General features: G+C 42.0%; 1 protein-coding gene across 1 annotated transcript; it reads right to left on the minus strand.

Moving 5' to 3' along the window:
- Positions 1–359: 359 nt before the first annotated feature.
- Positions 360–20,848, minus strand: wscd1b (WSC domain containing 1b). Its single transcript, XM_030745612.1, has 9 exons — positions 20,670–20,848; positions 18,943–19,587; positions 10,399–10,513; positions 9,184–9,368; positions 4,926–5,047; positions 4,183–4,360; positions 3,589–3,753; positions 3,282–3,482; positions 360–1,198 (listed from the first exon to the last, which is right to left on the minus strand). The coding sequence occupies exons 2-9, from the start codon at positions 19,331–19,333 to the stop codon at positions 846–848; spliced, it is 1,710 nt and encodes a 569-aa protein (XP_030601472.1). The 5' UTR covers positions 19,334–19,587; positions 20,670–20,848; the 3' UTR covers positions 360–845.
- Between the last annotated feature and the right edge of the window lie 1,585 nt (positions 20,849–22,433).

Below are 22,433 nucleotides of genomic sequence, written 5' to 3' on the forward strand. Positions count from 1 at the left end.
TACAGCAGGAATGCTTAAAAAAAAACTACATCTGCACTTGTGCATTAAGTCAGCTTTTTTGCTCATGTTTCTACAGTGAACACAAGTGTTTGCTTTCTTTGTACCTTTGTTTGTACTTACACACTGAACAGCAGATACACAAACCCTCTCAACATCACCCTTAAAATTGGAAGTGTTGTGACAAACTGCTAACAGCTAAATACACAAACCCACTGAGATAGGGCCACCCCTCCTCACCTGGTAGCATTAAAGTGAAACACAATTCAAGTCATGCCAGTGTACACAACTGCAATCAGCTCAAAATGAATGTGTTTAATGAAAGAAAATGCTAATAGAAACATACTTTATACATAGTTTGGAGAAGTTTTCAGTGTCATCAACAGATCTCTGAGCTCATGTCCATAGAGCCACATGCAGCAGCTCTGAGGGGATTCATATATATATATATATATATAAATTAGCAAAATTAGCCAAACAGAACTGAACAGTTGTGCATTTGGGCTTTCTGGTAGATAATTCCAAATCTGCTGGCTAACAAATCATGTCAAATCCTCTCTGAGTAGTCGTCATCTTTGCTGCTGGCACAGAGGCAGTCCTGGCCTCGAGGCTTTCATAGCTGTTCATCGTGGGATTTCACGATGAATTGTCATGTTTTCTCCAGTGACCTCTAAATAGTTTCTGTGATTCTTCAGGCATTCACAGTGTGCCTGGTTTATTAAAGAGTCAGGTGGGCCACTTATATCAGCCAGTGTGTGCCTGCTCCCCACAGAACACTTGCTGAAAACCTGCACACACCTCTGCTGTGTCAGTCATTTAAAGAACTACCTTATGACCTTTTCACATCATCATCTAGGGAGATATTCTTGTGGAAGTCCCCTAAAGTTCCTGCTCTGCAGGGCCTGGTCAACAGTGTGAATGTAGGAGTTGATCATCTGTCTCATGTCGGGAGTGAATGGGTCAAAGGAGGGCTGCTGAGCCCCTGAGCGTTTGAAATGCCCGTCTTGGTTGCTCTCTGCGCACAGAAGCCTCTCCTCTGTCATAGTGACGTTTAGAAAGGCCGTTATGAGCCGGAGCTGAGGGAGAAGATCTCGCTGCAGCTCCTCATAATGCACAACCAGGAGGCGACGTCCAAACTTCAGCCAGCTCACAGCATGAGATGCCCACCAGGGGGCGTAGCTGGAGACGAATTCCGGCCATTCTGTAGGTGATTGAGGGTACAGTTGGATTATTTACAGCTAGTGTCATCAAGAATCATACATAGATGTTAGAGTTCATCATTATGCTGAGTATTCTTTAGAATTTTGTTGAAGAAAATGATTTTGGAACCAAAGTATAAATTTTACAATGTCACAGGCTGGACTCCAGGCTTTAATAAACCTCACTGGCTCAGTTCACCTAAACTACAGATAAATGTAAAGACACCATTCACACCACCTGAGTGATCGATCACTGTGTGAATGACATGATGACTCAAAACAGCAGCCTTCAACTGGTTATGGCACAAACTGTGGGAAAAAAAAAAAAACAATATGTGGAAAAAATGTAGAGAGCTCCACTGTGTGGATTTCAAAAGGCTGTATAACTTCAACGCCACTACCCCCAAGGTGAAGAGTATAAATCATATGATTTCATGCATTGCAATCAGATGATAAACATAATTTATCATCATTTGAGAAAAAAAAAAGTGAAACTGAAATATCAGCCAGGAAGTAGACAGAGAGAAGATGACCCAGATGGCAAGAAATCACCAGTATACCACAGGCATACACACCTGTGCGCAGCTATGTGTGGCTGCTTCATTGTTAGAGCTCTACTAATGGTACAAAGATGAGTTCACTGGCTTCACATAACTGGTTGTGGAATCGGCTGTTTTTTTTTTTATAAGAGCAGCCAATTATTATTATTATTGTAGTGTCTCTACCTTACAATATAAAGTGCTCTGAGGTGACTGTTGTTGTGATTTGTTGTTATATAAATAAAACTGAATTGAGTTGAATAGCATGTGAGAGTTCATCTGTGTCTTTAAGCCTGGACTAAACTGTGTCGGAGATGAAATATTTGAACCTTTTGTGACATTCGTGACATCTTGTAGTTAAATTTTGTAGCAAAACCAGTTAAGCAGTAATGCTGGTGGCTCAGCAGCATGATGTCACAGAAGTAGCCTTCAGTCCACACTCATCTGTATTCTGTATTATCCACACAACATACTGTCAATAGCTTTCAGTGGGAGCAAAAAAATGCTTTTTCACAGTTTTCCTAAAGTCAAATATTTTCAGCGCTGTGAGCAGCATGAATGCAGTCTTCTTTAACTTCGCCGTACGGGGGTGGAGACAGACAGATATTTAAAAACTCTGAGCAAATAAAAACTTTATCAGGTAGTTATAGTAACTGGAAAAAAGGGTTTTAAAATCTGTGTGAACAGAACCTTTAAAATAGCTTATTTTCTTCTCCATCCAACACACAATGAGATACAATACCACTGCTCCTCCACATCAAAAGGAGCCAGTTGAGGTGGTTCAGGTATCTGACTAGGAGGCCTTCTGGGCACGTGAACGTGTGGTGTTCCACATGTTCCACATGTCCTACCATGAGGAGGCCCCGGGGCAGACCCAGGACACGCTGGAGAGATTAGATCTCTTAGCTGGCTTGGGAACACCTCGGTGTTGCCCCCAGATAAGCTGAAGGAGGTGGCTGGGGAGAGGGAGGTCTGGGTTCCTCTGCTTAGGCTGCTGCCACCGCAACCCAGGCCCAGATAAGCAGAAGAAAATGGATGGATGGATGGATGAATGGATGGATTTTAAAAGAATTCGCCATCTTGTAATATTTGCCCATGTACCTGGAGTGGACACTGTGTGGCTGTAGATCAAATGTATTAAACCGCAGACATATGGTGTATTTTTTAAACAATGCAAAGATGTGATCTTGATGTCTACCACACCAAATTTATCCCAGTTATATTCTCAACTGCCATCTTTTAGACCTCTAATCAACAGATAATTGCTCAGTGGGTAAATGTGAATTGTGATCTTTAAAACAAACTGAACTTTTCACCTTTTCAACCAAGTTTAAACAAATTCAGACTCTCCTAAAGGCTGGATGTTTGGGAGCGGGTGCTGAGTGCCGACCTCACTGTAAATATAAAGCGTCACGATGTACTTTCATTTACTGAATGACCTCTTGTCTGCTGTTACTTTGACACCAACAGCAGGACATTATGCAGCAGTAACTATAATAACCTTCAGCTGAGCCATAAACCACTTCATTCTGTTGCATTACATTACCTTTACTCTTCCACTGGGCATCTGTGGCATGTCCTAAGTGTCCTGCGCACTTGCGGTTGAATTCAGCCATTAAAGAGCGGTAAGGGTTGCGAATCAGCAGGATGGCCGAGTCAAACATCTCAATTTCTTTCTGCCCACTTTCATGGGTCTTTACGCAAATGCTGCGACCACTCTTCCAGTAGTCCTTCTCGCCTTTGAAACCTGGTACCAATGAATAAATGAATAGATAACAGTCAGCTGTAGGGCAATATTTCATCAAGCACCCACTTAAACTCTCATTTCAGGACTTAGACTGTGCTCTCCCCACCTCTGTTGTACAGCGTGCCATCAAAATAGAAGCTGCCAGTATAGTAGCCAGTCACAAGCTCAATCAGGTGTCGTACCCAGGTGTTGCCTGCCCCGGGAAAGCTAGAAAGAGCCACGAGGGAACTGGATCTTTGAGGCAGAAACATCCTCTCTTTGCACCTGGAGTCTAGAAGGATAGTTTTTTTCAGCTGTGTCTGCACCATATCAAAATATATCAGTAAGCATTGTAGCAGAGAGCCTGAAATGGATGAGCTTCCTTTGCGTGGCACAAATTGCAGCATGATTGCAAGAGCAAAGAAACAGATCAGAGCTGAGATTTCATGAAGTTTGGGATGAAGACTATTTTCAAGTGTAATTTCCTCTTTGTCATTTACTAAATGATTGAACCAAGAAAACAACACAGTAGCCACAGAACGTCTCTCATTTTCCACCTTTTTTTTCTTTCAGGATTAAAGCAAATCTGGAACTAGTGTGTGATCGGTAAAAATGACAGAGCAGCAGAGTGGGATGGGCTTGAAATAGTACATTTACATTTACAAAAATATCATATGCAGATGACTGACACATTGTTCCATTTGTGCAACAAATATCTCACCAAGCACGGGCGTGTGATACACTTGGTAGTGGTCAGGCTCTGTGGAAGCTGTGAGTGCAGAGGTGACGGTGCGGTTCCCCACACACTGCTGCTTGTCCAACTGCTGGTTCAGACTGAAAAGAGGTGACGGCCATGTGCAGAAACAGTGGGGTTTCTTGAACACAGCCAGTGGGAGCTCCTACGAACCAAAAGCACAAATATTCTCCAGGTTGTCAGATGACTCATCGCACCAATTTTTCTCTCCAAAGACTTCTATTCCGGCCAAAGGTGATGTGTCATCTCGGTTCAGCAGGCGAGTTTGCAGCACATCCCCACTACTCACTTCATTTTTCTTCATTATTTTTTCTCACTTTACAGGTGACATGAGGTTAGAATGCTCAATGTCACATGAGGACACTGGAGTGAATTTTTTTTTTTTTTAGAAAAGATATGCATGCATAAACACACACCACACCGTGAGAATTAATCACAATGCAGTCACTGCCAATATTTCTGCCAGACTTTTTTTTCTGTTTTTGGAGGAGACACAGCTGCACAGAGTAAGATCTCAGTGCAGGATGCAGAGTATCTACAGCTCATTACAGCCACATTAAACCTAAAATATTCAGCAAAAATCCAAGGAGCTCTGTGCTTCTACATGTGTTCTCCTGGGAGTGAAGACAGCTCTCTGAGTGGAGAACCACAAGTAATGTGTGCAATGAATTGATCGCCAGTTCTGTAATTTGCAGAGAATAAATTCAAACCTTATCAGTGCACGTCTCGATGCAGGACTGTGTGGTTAGGTTCGGCTGAAAGGAGTAGATGGGGAAGGTGCCGATAGTGCTTTTCAGCAACTTGAAGCAACCGCGGTAGTGAACGTTTCTGACTGCAAAGCGGAAAAACACACAGAGATGATAAGCCATAGCCGCCTGCTCGTGACAGCAAAACACATTTCACAAGATTCCCCTGCTTTGGTCACCATTAAGTACCATTTATTTCTATACAAACAAGTAGCAAATGTCAGATTTTCAAAGAAATGTAAATGCAAAGTATGTCTGCAATAATTATCTTTCTATACTTGGCTGAATTCTGGTACACAGTATAATACATTCACAAGTCAGCTGCAAATCTCCAGAGACACTGAAGCTTCCAGTCATGAATATTAATATTGTTTATGATTATCAACTGCTTATATAATGGATTCGCCCTTGACTGCAACAGGAAGGGGGTGCATATCTTTACACAAGTGAAAACAGTTTTTGTAAGAAAAAGCTATGGTTAGTCAGTATAGCTGAATGTGTCACGTTACTGTGAGGCTAATACACAATTAGTTTAGTTCAAGAGTTTAGCCATAAAACAAAGAAGAGTGATGGGCCTGTCAGGGAGGTTTTAAAAGTAAAATGAAGTAGTAAGGACACAGGTCAAAAGCATATGGTACATTAACTTTGTGCAACATTCTGCTAAGATAATGCAAATTTAAGTATTCATCTTAATGTAAATGGCAAATAATATACAGTTGTGATCAGAAGTTTACATTCACTCATCATGGGCATGATTATCATGGTAATTTGAGGGCTTTTGATGATTTATTTGAACTGTTCCTTTAATTGACACCTTTAAGTTTGAGTGAAATTTGCAGCTGCCCACACAGACAAGACAAAGGCCTTCTGAAGAAAAGTTTTATGGTTAGATAAGATAAAGACTAAACTTTTTAGCCACAATGACAAGAGGTATGTTTGGAAGAGTAAAGGTGAGCCTTTCAAACCTAAGAACACTGAATCAACTGTCAAGCATGGTGGTGGAAGCATCATGCTCCGAGGCTGTTTTGCTGCCAGTGGCACTGGTACATTGCACAAAGTGGGAGGAATCATCATCATCATCATCATCAAGCTTTATTTATCAAGCACTTTAAAAAGCCACAGCAAATGCAAAGTGCTGTACACCAAATAATAATATATATATATATATATATATATATTAAAAGAAGAAAAACAATTAAAAATAAATAATTAAATAATAAAGTAAAACATTAAAATAGATAAGATCAATGTCTCATTCTGGGTTGAAGGCCAGAGAGTATAAATAAGTTTTAAGATGAGTTTTAAAAATAGACAGTGAAGGCGATTGTCTAACGTGCAAAGGCAATTCATTCCACAACTTAGGGGCAATAATGGAATAATGAAGAAGGAGGACTACCTCCAAATTTTTCAAGTTCACCTCAAATCAAACTTGGAAATAACTGGGTGCTCCAACAGGACAATGATCCCAAACACACATCAGATCTGCTTTTGGTAGGGATAAATCAGGCTAACATTAAACTTCCTCAAGCCCCGACCTCAACCCTATTGGAAATTTCTGGACTACACTTAAAAGCTGGATCTGTGCCAGGAAACCAACCAATTTACATAAACTCCAGTTCTACCAATTCTGCCAAGAAGAGAGGTCAAATATCCTGCCAGAAATGTGCCACAAGCTTGTCAACCAAAATGCGTCTAGTCAAGATGCAACTTGCTAAGGCACATTTAACCAAATATTAGTGGGCGTGTATGTATTAAAGCAAATCCCACATAAATTCAAACTTGTGCACCCAGTTCTTGTTTGTTAAGGTCATTAAAGATGCCATAAAATCAGGGCACCGGAGTGGCTCAGTGGTAGCGCAGGCAGCCACATAAGTTGGCAGCGCAGGTTTGAGTCCTAGCCTGTGTTCTTCGCCACATGCTTTCCCCCATCTCCTCTCCCGCCTTCCTGTCATAATCTGCATAGATAATCTGTAAAGATTATGACAGGAAAGCTGTTATGATAATAAAGCTGCTGCGGCCAAAAAATTTAAAATAATAAAGATGCTGTACAATCATACCAGCCTGGAAAAAGAACAGTTCAAATAAATCATTAAAAGTCCAAAATTACTATGACATTCATGCCCATGATGAGTGAATGTAAACTGACCATGACTGTCACTGAGTGGACTCCACTCCAAACTAATATCACCAGTTAAGTTTAAAGCCACACTAAGCATAACTTTATGCTATGAGTGCCTGTTTAATCAGTCTAAATCATAAATAAAATAAACAATAATAAAAACAAAGCGCAGATTCCAAATGCACAGTAACACAACTCTCTGCCCAGATTTTTGTTAAGAACAGGAGGGAAGGAAAGGAGGAAGCAATGACACGAAAAACAACAAAGATCAGTGCATTACTCTGTTATATTTTTCTTAATATTTTTTATTACAAATACTACAAAAATACCAGAACCAACAGGATTTGTCACCCATGCATGTCTGAGGATCAACAGATGACAGCTCACGGATGGCTTTTGCAGTAATGCAGCCTGCTTTCCAGCACATGAGTTTTGTAGGCGTGCATCAGACAGATACATGACTGTAGGAGCAGCGACGGAAGGATTTGTCAATTTAAACATCATCTGAAGAAATGCTGACACATCTCAGCCTGTCTGTCATACAGTGTGAGATGACTAGGACAAGGACATTTGGAGTGAAGAGTAAACACCACTTGGCTTACTTTTTCTGGAGGAAGGGGTTTGGTGCAATTCTTTTTGTTAGTAGCTTATTAAATGTTTGTTCATTATTTATTCATGGTTTAAATGTGTTCACCGTAGCTCTATTTATTACTTCTTTTATTTTGTATTTGATATAAATCTGTGGCATCAGTTCATTTATGTAAATCAGGTCAAGCTGTGTGTGTGTGTGTGTGTGTAGGCATATTGTTGTCTGCTAGTGTGGATGATGTATGGGTTGATAAATACCTTTATATGATAATCCTTTCGAAATAAAGCACCCTCCATTTCACACACGCACCTCCCTCTTTCCTTCTGTGATATTATGCACTAAGACACATGCGTGTCCCATCCTGCTGTGCTCTGCACTGTAATTCATTTAAGTTTCTTATTTGCTCCAGGCTGTGAATCTTCAAAAAAAAAAATGCAGTTATCTATTTATTTGGTGCATATTAGTCATAACAGTCGTTATAAGGAATTTTAAGGTGAAGGTAAGGTTAGGTTGAGAACAGGGAAATGTTATGGTTATATACATAGTAGGAATGGTTACATTTAGAGGAAGTAAATGAATGTAAAGCAAGGTTGGGTGGTTCCAGACAAAAAATGACCAGTGTGAAAGTCTTTCTATTTCTGGCTGTGTCTCCAAAACAATCATCCCTCATTACACCTACAACGCACCTCTGCTGACTGACAAATTATGGAATTACAAGCTGACAGCTCAACACCAGCACTAGAAAAAACTAAATAAAAGTGATCGAAGCAAACTTCTAAAACTAAATATTTAGGATTCTACCAAAAAAGAACATGTAACATGTAAGAGTTGGGATAGCAGAAGCTCTGCTTGTATCCTGTGATACACCCTCTCCAGGGTGTGCCCAGCATCTCGTCATATGACAGCTGGGATAGGGTCTAGCTTCTCTGTGAATTATGGATGAATGGGACATGTGTTGGGGCAGTGGTTCTCAAACTATGGGGCATAGAGCAGCTGCACCAGCCCCGGTGGATCACCAAGGACATGGAAACCAAGTTTGTTTGTTTTTTTTTTAGAGAAAATTAGAAGAAAAAAAAAGCCCCACAAATGGGGGATTCAGAGATCAAAATTATTACTAAATAAATAAAAAAAAACTCTTTACATAAAAATGAAAACAGACAGTTTAAGATAGGTATCGCTTTATGAGAATTTCCAGCAGCAGGATGGTGCATATGAGATAAACCTCTAAGCTCATGTTTGTAATGTAGGTACAATAGTTCCCGGACAGAGAAATCTAATGTGCTGCATGTATAAGGCATTGTTTACACACTGGCATGTAGCAGTGTTACACATGCTGGAGTGAGGAGTGCACAATTTTTACTGCCATCATAGTTGGATGTTTTTTCTGTTAATAGAATTTAAGTTCAAAAAGTTCAGTCACTTCTTCTCTTGTCTGCAGAGCCTCCCTCAGATCAGCCTGTGTAGAGTATAAATAGTAAACGGTGCCGTGTCTTCCCTCAGGGAAGTTGACTCACATTTTCTGTGACCTGGCAGCTGCTCCTCCACCTTGTAAATGGAGAGACGGGCCACTCCGCCACAGGGAGACCCCCTCTCACCCCGACACACCAGACTACAGTCCTCCTCCGGAGCCCGAGGGCTACTGATCCGATTCCCGCAGTGGCACTCGACTCCGTACTCCAGACCTGCAAACTGGTAACCACTAAGCACACACACACACACTGACAGTTATTGCCCTAGCCAATGGCAATCCATAACCTGAAGCTACTGCCCTCAGGCTATGCTTTCCCACAGGACATTAGGTAACATTTCAAACTTATCATTTAACTCAAACTTCCCAGCATTAAATCTACAGGATCCCCTGTGATATCCATCAGTGCTTTTCATTCTGCACTCTCCTGACTGTGTAATGCCTTCTTCTGGCTGTTCTGCAGTCACCTGTGATCTGTACTTTACATATCAAGGGTCTTATGACTCATCCCCCTTTCCTCTTCCTTTATCCTGGCTCCTTGGGAAAGACAGAGACCTCATCAAAATTGACCTTTTCATGTATGTCCTTTGAAGCTTCCTCATAAATTGCCTTGACTTTTTACTTTTGCTCATCGCAGTAATTGGCTTGCTCAGGTAACGAGACTGCCTTCCATGTGGACAGGCAGAGGGCGGGTTTGTGCTTGAGATGGAAGTACCAACTATCAGTCTGACAGCATCCATCTGTCCTCTGCTGTTCTGTTTCACTGGGGATACACTGCTTCCTAGCTGCTAACATATGAAAAGGAATAATTCAAGCAGGTCATTCCTTGAGCTCTCTTTGAAAAATTCCACCTGTCTCTACATGTTTCCTAACAGGATTGTTGAGGATATATCTGTGCTTATTATTCAGCTCATACTGACCCAATCAGAGATTTTCACACTACACCACACCATGGCCACAGGAAAAGCACATTTATTCACTGACTGCTGAAGTCAGCTCATTAAGCTTTCTATAACACACGCACAAACACCTCCCTTCTTCCTTTTTCTGCAACAGATCAAGCCTTCTGTCCTGGCCTGCTCTTCATTCTCCCCTCTCTCACTCCGCACCCCCTCATCTTTTACTGTCATCCAGCCACCTGGCTCTCCGCTATAGCTCAAAACACAGGAGGCATTCATGGAGGAGACTGAGATCCAAAGCATTTACTCACACAGCGAGCTTTCTGTGGTCCCTTCACAGGAGCCCGCTGCGAACACATTACCTTTCTGAGCAGGTGTCTTGACACAAAGAACTGGTCATTTTGCGCAGGTCGTAAAGCATGGTTCCTCCCAGGGCTCGATCGCTGGCGTTGTGCAGGAAGCATCCGATGTAGGTCCCTGCATGTGTTAAAAAAAAAAACAGCAAAAAAGTGAGATTAAAATTCATTCAGGCAGAAAAGTCCCCTGTAGTGGCTCTCAGCATGCACAATCACAAAACCAGGGCAGCCGAATAGAAAGTGCACATTTATGGTCAAATATAATAATATAACAGAAATCATTTAAGTAACTTGACATTCAAAAACATGCCAAATTTTTTATTCCTTAGACCTTAGAATTTGGGATTAACAGACAAAAAAGCTCATTATTGGCCAAATGATTTGTTTAAACTGAATGACAGATACATAAGAAAGAGAGAAATGCATCATAAAAATATACAGAGATGATTCTCAGATTCATCCTTCAAGCGACTAAAACTCAATAATAATAATAACAACAACAACAGCAGCAAAAACAACAACAACAACAACAACAGCAACAACAATTTTGCATGACCTTTGTTACATGTTGTGTGCATGCGCGCGCACACACACACACACACACAGTCAGCTGTAAATGGATGTCAACACGCTCCTGTGCAACTTGATTTGGACATAAACCAAACTATCTTTGGTTTGGCTCTGGACACATTCAGTGGTAGAGCCAAAGCAGCCTTTGCGTCATCACTTACTCACAGTAATTATGCACAGCAGCATGTATTGTGAGCCACAATATCCAACTAAATTATAACATGGTAAGCCTTAATTTATCTAGCAATGTAGATAATTCATATTCCTACATTACTGTGAACCTATTTACTTCCACTAGAATAAAAATCACCAGTGTAGAAAGAAGGATGTAATGCATAATAGGCTACGGCAGACTATTATGATGTGCTGACAAGATTAAGGCACCATATAAGATGTAACCCAGATTCACTCTTTGATGTAATCCCTGTCTTTGCCACACTGCAACATCAAACTCTGCACAGCTGACACATTAAAGTTTTCTTTATAAATATCATTTTCAGTGTGGATGGGAGCAGATGCATTTCTTTGTGTGCAAACTTCATTTACATCTTTCTCCCTGGTTCTGACACTATTATATTTTGAGGCCACATGTTAGATGTTTTTCCTCATTCAGGAACTGCATCCTCTAAACAGATTGGAGTACATCTCTGCTGTATAGAGTACACGCAGATACTTCTTTAGCGTTGGTGTTTATTTCACAGTCCCTAGTAGTATGAATTTACTTTTATACTCTATATTACCTAAAGTATTCTCTCACCATGCAAATCACTGAATTCAGGCGTTCCAGTCACTTCCATGGCCACAGGTGTATAAACCAAGCACCTAGGCATGCAGACTGCTTCTACAAACATTTGTGAAAGAATGGGTCACTCTCAGGAGCTCAGTGAATTCCAGCCTGGTACCGTGATAGGATGATACCTGTGCAACAAGTCCAGTCGTGGAATTTCCTCACTACTAAATATTCCACAGTCAGCTTTTAGTGGGACAGCAACTCAGCCACTCATGAAGTGGTAGGCCACGTAAAATCACAGAGTGGGGTTAGTGTCATAGTGCACAGAGGTCACCAACTTTCTGCAGAGTCAGTTGCTGCAGACCTCCAAACTTCATGTGGTCTTCAGATTAGCTCAAGAACAGTGTGTAGAGAGCTTCATGGAATGGGTTTCCATGCAGCTGCATCCAAGCCTTACATCACCAAGCACAATGCAAAGCGTTGGATGCAGTGGTGTAAAGCACGCCGCCACTGGACTCTAGAGCAGTGGAGATGTGTTCTCTGGACTGATAAATCACATTTCTCCATCTGGCAATCTGATGGATGAATCTGGGTTTGGTGGTTGCTAGTGGAACGGTACTTGTCTGACTGCACTGTGCCAAGTGTAAAGTTTAGTGGAGCTGAGGTTATGGGGTGGGGGTGTTTTTGAGGAGTTGGGCTCGGCCCCTTAGTTCCAGTGAAAGGAACTCTTAATGCTTCAGCATAACAAGACATTTTGGACAATTTCATGTTCCCAACTTTGTGGGAACAGCCTGGGGATGGCCCCTTCCTGTTCCAACATGACTGCACACCAATCATCCAGGTCTATAAAGACATGGATGAGGGAGTTTGGTGTGGAAGAACTTGACTGGCCAGCACAGAGTCCTGATCTCAACCTGATAGAACACCTTTGGGATGAATTAGAGCAGAGATTGTGAGCCAGGCCTTCTCATCCAACATCAGTGTCTGACCTCACAAATGTGCTTCTGGAAGAATGGTCAAAAACTCCCATAAACACTCCTAAACCTTGTGGTAAGCCTTCCCAGAAGAGTTGAAGCTGTTATAGCTGCAAAGGGTGGGCCCACATCATATTAAACCCTATGGATTAAGAATGGGATTCACTCAAGTTCATATACGTGTGAAGGCACCTTTAGTAATACAGTGTATAGTTTATATAGTTTGTAGTGTATAGTGTATAGTTTTACAGGTTTCAAGGACACTACGGGTTTGACTTCCTATTTTTCATTTACTACCAGCATAGAAATAAGCCAAGGCCAATTGGTCAAAGAGAGGATTTAAAAAGTGTTAGCAGAAAGGTGCGCAATCAAGATGGACGCAAGCAATGGGCTGTGAAATCTCTGGCAGGCCAAGCATCACCATATTGAATTTGTGATTCAATCAGTTTGCAATGTCTTCTGAAGCTTGTCCAGCCTGTTTTGCAGCAGTCAGCCTGAGTCTCCTGCACTACAAGAAACAATTGCTGGAGAACACCAGCAGCTGCTGCCTAAAAGCACTAAAAGCCTGGGATTACCAAAGAAGAATCTCAAAAGGCATCACCCAAGGTGAGGCCCCCCTACACCCCTCAGCCACCCAGTGGGGCAGGCTATTGTTTTAATCAAAGTGAAGAAGAGGCCCCGGGCAATAGCAGCCAAGGGTTAATGGAGGGATTCAGCCTGAATTCCCAGACATGATAGAAACGACTGCACTTTTGGCCTGCCACTGTGCTGCTTTCTTAAACACTAAGACAGATGGCTGAGCTGGAGCTGATTCTTCCCCGCAGGACTGGATGGAGAAGGCTAATGACAGGATGGCCAAAAATGAGGACATGTGCTGCTGCCAGGGGTAGCAACTGTGTGTGTCCATTAAAGCCAGCTGAAGGGGGTTCACAGTCTCTCTGCTGGATCTACATCCTCAAACCTCACAAGTGTGAGCGGTGTCATAAAAAAGGACAACAAAGAGGGTTTCAGTGTATTACAGGCTGACCTGAGACAGGATGAGAGGAGGATCATCTCAACAGGGTGTCGGATTCTGAAAAACACAACACTCTTTAGAGTCTGTTAAGACTTTTTTACACATTCAGTGTAGCCCTGAACTTGTCTAGACATTATGCGGAGGAGCTGTATGTGAGAATGCTCCATGCTCCATCCAGGCACCACTGCTCGCCTAAACCAAACGGAGTGTTTGCAGTAATGATAAAACATTTAACAAGGACAAATCAAGCACAACATTCAACACAAAGTCAAGCTAAGCTGCAACCCTGCCAGATTAGCTTCTACATATCCAAATGGTTATTTCATAGAGGGCATACTATTTAAGCTCTTCATCTGTAACCCACCTTGTAACCTACCTCAAGCCCAGCTCCTTATTTTCTGACTTAATCAGTGTCATATCTGTTGTCACTGATGCCTATTCTGTTCTGAACTGGGGCCTTGCTGCTGCTCTCCCTAACTCAAGCATTCCACATATCGACATGGGAAGTTGGGGAGGTTCCAGAACAGAGCCATGGTGCAAAATATAAATTACTGCAGATGGAAATAGCAGTCTTCTTTGTCTGAAGTTCAGGGTTGCCAGTCACATCACAGAGTTAACACAGAGACCTATTACGCTCACATCAGACTCACATCTTAGAACCTTCAGTTAACCTATGCTGCATTGCTGTGGGCTTTGGGAGAACACTGAAGTATCCGGAGAAACTGCAGGCACAGGGAACATGCCAACTCTATACTTGAACCCAGAAATCTGAACTAGCTATGAGGCAGCAGTGGTAACCACTGCACCACTGCGCCACCCACGTGTGCAAATCCCATCCAACCCTCAGTGAAAGTTTGCAGGAGAATCAACACAAACTTTGTAAATACTGTGTAATATCAACATCGAGTTTGTGGCTTCTGCTGTGTAACACCAGACTTCAGATCTCTCCTGATTTGTACTTTACATATCAAGAAATTTGTCACACATTCCTGCAAGGTGTAGGGTTTCCAGCAGCAGACACAAAGTATTATGCATCTCTGACTTTTATTATAAAATGTTTGAATATGTAGAGCTCCTGAATCCATGAATATATGAAACTGAAAATGCGTGTGCAAACTTCTCCATCTGGCTGTGTAATGTTATTACTGCTACACCCTCTGTATGAGATTAGTCAGTGAATAAAGATGGGATAAAGACAAAATAAAGAAAATTGCTTTTGGTATTTTGCACCCTTTTACAAGTCCAGAGGGGAATGTGACTGATATGTCAGCATATCACAACCAATAAATGATAAGTAATTGCAGTCCAGAAATACCAGAGAGATATACGTTTAACCTCTTAACAAGCAGTGTCCCAGCTGTAGGCAGTGTCTTGGCCTCAAGTTTTTTAATAACCAGTTTAAAGGATTCTTATTAAAAATATGTATCTTCATTATGTGATTAAAACAAACCAGGGACAGTAACTCATGATCAGATTTTTAAAATTCAAAAAATGTGGACTGGCCTCAAGCATTTGGGCTTAAGTCCAGAGACTTCAGCTGTGAAATTTGGATAACAAGACTGCTTTGGATGGGTAAGAGCTGTTTAATGACAACCTACCTCGGCTGAACCACCTTATGATAGTCCTGATTTAGTTTCTTATTACTGCTTGACTCACAGTGAGTAGAAACATTTCACCTCTCCATTACTCTCGCCTATTCTGATAAGTAGGAAAGTGCTTTTTAAATAATTTTAGACACAGTGATGCAATCACTGTTAGTGTAACACTGAATCTATGACAGCACCTACTGTATTTTTATTATGATTTGATCTTACTTTCTCTTTTTCTTTTTGATTAACTCGTTTGGCACAAAGTCAATTAGCTGTCATAGTTTTTAGAGCCAAAGGTAATCTCTTCAAATTATTTCCTTTGTTCAGTGAGTAGTCCACTACACAAAGGAAATCGCAACAGCAGCAATGCCATTCACATGTGAGGAGCTGGAACCAGCACATCCTTATGTTTTTTTTGTTTTATAACACATTTAAAGGTGCAATGTGTAAAGTCTCCCTGCTAGACGCGGTGAGATTTTACACACATGATTCAAAACTGAGAAAACAAAAGTCAGCTAACTGCAGACTGCATACAACTGAGTTCTGCTTTCTTACCTCTCCTAATTCAACTGCATAATCCTAGCTACGGCAGCCACTGTAGGACAAATGTGTTTTAATCAGCCAAGAGATCAGAAACATTCAATTTATTCTGTACCCCATAACAGCCACAGCTGGCGTGTTTCTACTGTTTATGTAAAAAAAAAAAAATGCACACATTATATTTTTCCAGGTCTCTCTTGTAAAAGAGACTATGATCTCAATGAGACATCATGGTAAAATAAAGGTAATAATAATATTTTAATATATTTGAATAATATAAACAAATAAATTAATTAGATATTTTGTGGTATTTTACATTTTTTTAACCCGGAGACACCTGAAAAACTCACCGTTCATCTGTGGTGAGTGGACTCAGAGAGCAAAGTGACTCTGGACTGGATCTGTCTTGGAGTCTCTTGCTGCCTGGGTAGGCTGTCAGTCCACTGTTTACCTCAGCTGTCAATATGTTGGATGAGCAGCATCCACATCTATTTACTGTGGAGGAAGCTGTAAAACTCTGTGAAAGGAGTCCAGTATGGATCAATGTGTCAGTGAAGCTCACCCCTGACCGATGACAGCAATACTGAGGGGAGCTGTTGAGGATATCCTGAACTGTTCTGTTGGTAAGCGCTGCTGTTTTTGCTGCTGTTAGTGAACTTTTGTTGAAGTGGATTGAACACTGTTGGACTCTTAGTGAATAAACTGTCTCCTTGTCTCCTTTCATGTTTTTCGCTTCTTTGGTGAAGGGGACGTTTCTCAGATGATGAAATGTGGGTGTGGTTCTCTTTTCTTCCACCTGTGGCGTACTAAGCACGTGTGCATCTCAGCCACTGTAATCAAGATAGTGGGGCAACATGACGGCTCCCAGAAAACAGCATCAGCGCCTATGGATTTTTAATGGATTAATTTTAAGTTTATGAGAATGCATCAGTTTGTTGGAAAACATAATTACACACTAATCATTGTATATTTATGAGTATAATATTTTTTTCTATTAAATAAACAAAACACGAATTAAGAATTAAATGGAAATGCTGGATATTCAGCTATTTTCTTTTGCAGAGCTTTAGATGAGAATATTGATTTTTGGGGGGTGGTATTTATAGAAATACTTTTTGATCAGGGGCAGTGACTTCCTGGAATCAGGCCACCAGAGGTTCAATGAGTTATTTCTTCCTTCAAGCAATGGCAATGGCAGCTGGAAGCTGGTGACTGGACCCAACAGCTTCTAGATTTTATGCTAAGCTATGCTAAAATGTGTTAGTTGTGGCTATGATGTGTTTACTCAAAAAGCTAAACTAAACAAAAAAGAAGCCTGAGAATGGATCTGATCTGCATTTCAACTATAGCTGGCAAATACATTTTGTGAACTTGATAAACTGAGCAACTGCTTCATTACTGACTGCTATCCTGAGATAATTCAATTCAATTGTTAATGTTATTTATAAAGCACCAAATCACAACAAACAGTCGCCTCAAGGTACTTTATAATGTAAGGTAAAGACCCTACAATAATACAGAGAAAATCCAATAGTCAGATGACCCCCATGAGCAGCACTTGGCGACAGTGGGAAGGAAAAACTCCTTTTTAATAGGAAGAAACCTCCGGCAGAACCAGGCTCAGGGAGGGGCAGTCATCTGCTGTGACTGGTTGGGGCTGAGGGGACAGAGACAGGATAATGCACATACCTGGTTTAGGAATGATATCACAAATACTTTTTACTAAGACCTTCAACCAGCTACTTTCCCAGGGCATGTGGCACAACAGACTAGAGTAATTGAATTGTGTCCTGGGTAATACTTTTAAAAAAGAACCTTTGCCAGATGGCTGCAACTGAAACTGATCTCTTTCTTGCCTCAAACATTATTCATCTGTATTACCCTACTTAGTGACTGAATGGTCATGTAGTGTCTGTTTAAAAAAAGGGATTAAGCGCTTTTGTAGGATGCTTTTCAAGAATAGGCTGAAAGAACAAATGTTCCACCAAAGGTAATTCCAAAGTATTTATCATTTCAGCAAAATGGCAAAGGCGCTGACAGGCACAGTTAAACAATAGAGTAAATCTCCATGGATATCTCAAAGTGCTCAAGCAATGGTGAAGGCTCCTTAGCAGAGAGTGCAAGTAAGAAATTATATCGTTTTTTCTCTTCATAATTACTAATTTATTTTCTGGAAGCTACTTTAGTGCTTGCCTGCCTTTGTTCCTCCTCTGGTTTCGAGAGGATCAGTGAGCTCTATCTTTCATCTACAAGATCTGAAGCACCCAAATGTAAAATGTTATATAAATGTATAATGAAGCTCTTCTAAATGTTCTAAGGTCATGATTATCTGTTCATAAATGTCATATGAAGCTTGTTAAGAGTGCACTATGTGAGTCCTGTGCAGAGACAGTGCATTTCCACAGCCCCTGGCCATCTGAACTAAAAAGAAAATACTAAGCCATAACATAAAAAACAAACTTACATATTTTCTCCTTTATGTCATTTGCTAGTAGATCCATCATCTCAATCCACATATAATCATCAAGATATTTCTGTCAGTTATCCTCTGTGCTGCTGCTTTTTTTCCCAGATAGCATGAGTGCTGCTGTGGAGTTTGTGATATTGGTTTTAATTTGATGACCAAAGAGGTGCACAAGCTTGTCCACAGACAAAAGAGGGCAATGAATAATTGGTAAAGAACAACACTGGCTTTTGTGAGAAGGCCAAACAGCTGCAGGTCTGTGGGATAACATGTCTTTGGGAAGATATATCAGAGGTCCTGTGTTTTACAAAACAACAAACTTGTTATTTTGTTAAATCACAGCTTTATATTCTCAGTAGAAATATTTAGACTTGATTCTTTGGTAAAGAATCAGTCATTGTGCATTCACATGATGCACTTTGATGGCATTAACACTTCACTGGCACTCTAATTCATGTAAATAGGGCAATGCAGTGGCCATTGGTGACCAGTTTATATTAACACCCCTTGCTGTTCTTGCTCTGCCTGCTGGCTAGTTAGCTATAAGGGAAGCTGCAGTGAAGCTTATGAAGTTACACATGATAGGAGGCAGGTCAGTGTCAGCTCAGTGTGGAGGCATATCTAACTCTGTTTGCACACATAGCTGTAATGTCTGTGTAGTTATTTACCTTTGTGTCTGCTGCTTCTCTGGGTGGAGACTTTTTGCTCTGGAGTCTCTGGCAGCAGACTATGAAACCAGCGACGGTGCAAGTGTTTGACCCCCAGGCTACGGGAAGCAGGCCAGTGTCGCCCTGCCTTGGCTCCCCCTCCAGAAGCAGCCTGAATGGCGACCCATCTGGAGCGTGCCCTCATGCCCAGGCCTGCAGTCCTGAGGGCAGTAGGAGGTGCTGAGAGGGACAGCAGGGGCGGCAGGCTGGCCAGGTTTGGCTGAGCCATTCTGATGTTGGAGCGCTGTAGAAGCAGGATGCTGCCTGCCATCAGATATGCAATGCCCAGGCAGAGCAGCAGCATCTGAGCCCGTTTCAAGAGGCAGTGCAGCTTGTAGAAGGGTGCCACCATTCCTATGCTGTTTACTGTCTCACACCTCAGTGGAAGGTCATTTGAGGAATAAGGAGAGAGAAGATCTGTAACCTACTTAGAACTTCATAATGTTGAACAGACCTGCAGGATCTGGCGGAGGTGCATACATTGTTTTGGTACTTTTTTTAGCCACAGGGTCTGATATCAGCAGTGGAACAATGGATGTGTCACACCAGAGAGATTTAATATCCAGGGCTGTGGTCAGGGACTCCATGGGACTCCTTGGGGGTAAGCTGAGGGACAAAACAGAAAAAAAGTAGCAGACAGATTTAATGCAAGTGCATTTCTCTATATGTCACCACAACGAAAGGAAGAGGATGCGCATGACTGGTAATTTAGATTCACGGCTTATGTTGACATATGGGTTTGTGTTTCTGTCTTGCGGCATCTTGCAGCACATCCCTTGGTGCTGCTCCACTGCTTTCAATCCTGCCATTCGTTTTTATACCAAATTCCTGCCCGAAGTTGCAGTTCCTGATTTAAAAATGCATAAATTACACCAAACCCTCGTGGCTTTTAAAGTGGATTCCCAAGCAACAAAGAAATTTTGCCCGGTTTATCTCCCAGCTTTGCCATCTAAATCTCAACTATCTCGCTGAAAAAAATATCGTGATAAAAACTGTCTGGAGAGCGCATTATGGGTGCTTATGAAATGGGGATTATCATAGCAGCGCGCAGACAAACTCTTGCCTCATCCGTGGAGAGATGAATAAGTGATGAGTGAAAAAAACACATGCAAAGATGAGATGTTGAGGATCGCTGAATATTTAGGCTGTAAAACACCCTGGTGTTCAGTGTTCTCTGAAGCCTTACACTTTGACTGAAGAGGGGAGCTGTGAAGTGAGCATCCGATGAGAGCCATTGATGCCTCGTTGTCTCGGTGGTCGTCACACACCGTCATGCCCTTCAGCTCTACTTTTCATCTCAGGCCTTCCAAGACACACTGCCCCCCCCCCCCCCCCCCCCCCCCCTCCCCCAACAAAAAAAAGTAGGGGTGCGGTGATGCTCACGATGATAGAAGCAACAGTTTGCTCAATGAACAGTCTCCGATCATGTCCGAGTGCCCAAGTTATGTTCAACTCCACGTTTTTACCCCTAAAATAACTCGTGGTTGCGTATTCTAAGCGAGAAACAAAGAAGCGTGTCTGAATCAATTTAGTGGAATGGATGGTTGAAGGTTGGTTGAAAGACAAATGAATCACAAGCGAGAGTAAACACGCATCACCTATTTAAGAAGCCGAGGTCTTCCATCTTAAAAACCCCCTCACCGTGTCTCCACCATTTACAGTAGAGAATGTTGGAGCGTATGGCTTACCTTCAGCGCTGGAGCGGCACGGCATCCTTCCATTGCGCGATCACTTATCAGTTTATTGCCGTTAAGATCGCTGTTTTCCCCGCTTTATTGTGCACTGAGGGTGTCCTCAGCTCTCCAGCATTTCCCAGAGCTGTTATATAAGCTCACTCTCTCACTCGCTCTTCCTCTCTTTCTCTCAGCCAGCCAATGCTGCTTTCCGTCGCTCTGAAAGGCTGGCACGGCGATATAAAGCGCAGGCAGTACGTGTGTGTGTGTGTGTGTGTGTGTGTGTGTGTGTGTGTGTGTGTGTGTGTGTGTGTGTGTGTGTGTGTGTGTGTGTGTGTGTGTGTGTGTGTGAAAGAGAGAGAGAGAGAGAAAGCGTGAGAGAGATGAGGTGATGGGGCGAGAAGGAGGGGTAGTCAGTTTCATTTGCATTGGTGATGTAGACGCGTCACAGCTCTTCCAACGTGCAAACGGGAGGGTCGTGTCCAGCAGTCCACAGCCTGTCCAGCACATAAGGAGGACCGTAAAAAACACGCAAAGCCCTTCTCCTGACACTGAGCTCCATATTCACAGTGCACTCTGTACTGAAGTACAAGCTTTTCTCCAAGAAAGCATTAGGCACGCTGCGGCTCACTTGATGCTACAGTGAGGGACAAAAAGACCAGCCATCAAGGACACTTATGAAAACACCAAAGTGTAATCAAATCCATGCTTAAGTAAATAATCAATAAACTTGGGCTCCCAATATCACCAGAACGCAAATCATGCGGTGGTCCGCGTGCATTTGGCACTGCAGGTTGGGATAGTTGAAGTGTGTAATGACCCACCACGACTCACTAACCAGTCAAGCATGGTTGGCGTCCTGGCACTACAGCACCAGGTTCCTGTCACCAACAATGCACAGCAAAGCAAAGGCCTCACATGCATCACAAAGCAGGAATGCAAGAGCGGATGTGTTCAAGGTTACAGTGTGCCATAAAATACATGGCCTTTTACATTAGTGAGGATACTCAAGAGCTGTGTTTTACTGAAGAAAAACTGACTTCTTACAACATAGAAGAGCCACCTCGACAGAACAAGACTCAGCTGTACATCTGCATCTAAAGGTCAAAGGCCGCTCTTTCGAGGATGCCACACATTTTGGACCAGGAAGACAAATGGTTTGAAATAGGAGTAAAAGAAGCATCTATGCCCATCGCTGAACAGAGGAGGTGGACTATGTCACCAATTTTCCCCAGTCTACAATGCGGACCTGAGCTCCCTCCCCAGGGCCTCAACCCCCATTCACATCTTTCATCAGATGACCTCAATGGGTCACTTCATAGAGTGGGGCGAAGTCCCAAATTGATTTCACCTGAAACCAGTGATTGTAATGACCCACCCACGCCTCCTTTCACACCCTGGCGCATGTCATTATACACATTATTAATAGTGGATCACAACCACCTCCAAGGGACTAAACCCACTGGGGTTTAAATACATGGGTCTCTCCGCCTTTTGGTTTGAGAACTGAAGAAGCTTTTCAGATGAGAGGTGAAACATCTTCAAGAAACTTGAAGTTCAGCTGCCTTTTTTTTCAAGCTCCAGAGACGACTTCTTACGAACAATGTCGCTTCTTTTATCTTGAAACTGTTTCTAACTGTGGGTGAAATCATCACATAGTTGATATGATCTGTGGAGGATCAGGAAAGTCACGCACATGGAATGAAAGAATTTTGTGATTTAATAATGAATTGTGCAATAAAATATGCACTAGCAAATTCATTCACAAATTACTTTTTA

The sequence above is a fragment of the Archocentrus centrarchus genome, chromosome 14 (assembly GCF_007364275.1).
Source record: "Archocentrus centrarchus isolate MPI-CPG fArcCen1 chromosome 14, fArcCen1, whole genome shotgun sequence".
Taxonomy (NCBI): Eukaryota; Metazoa; Chordata; class Actinopteri; order Cichliformes; family Cichlidae; genus Archocentrus; species Archocentrus centrarchus.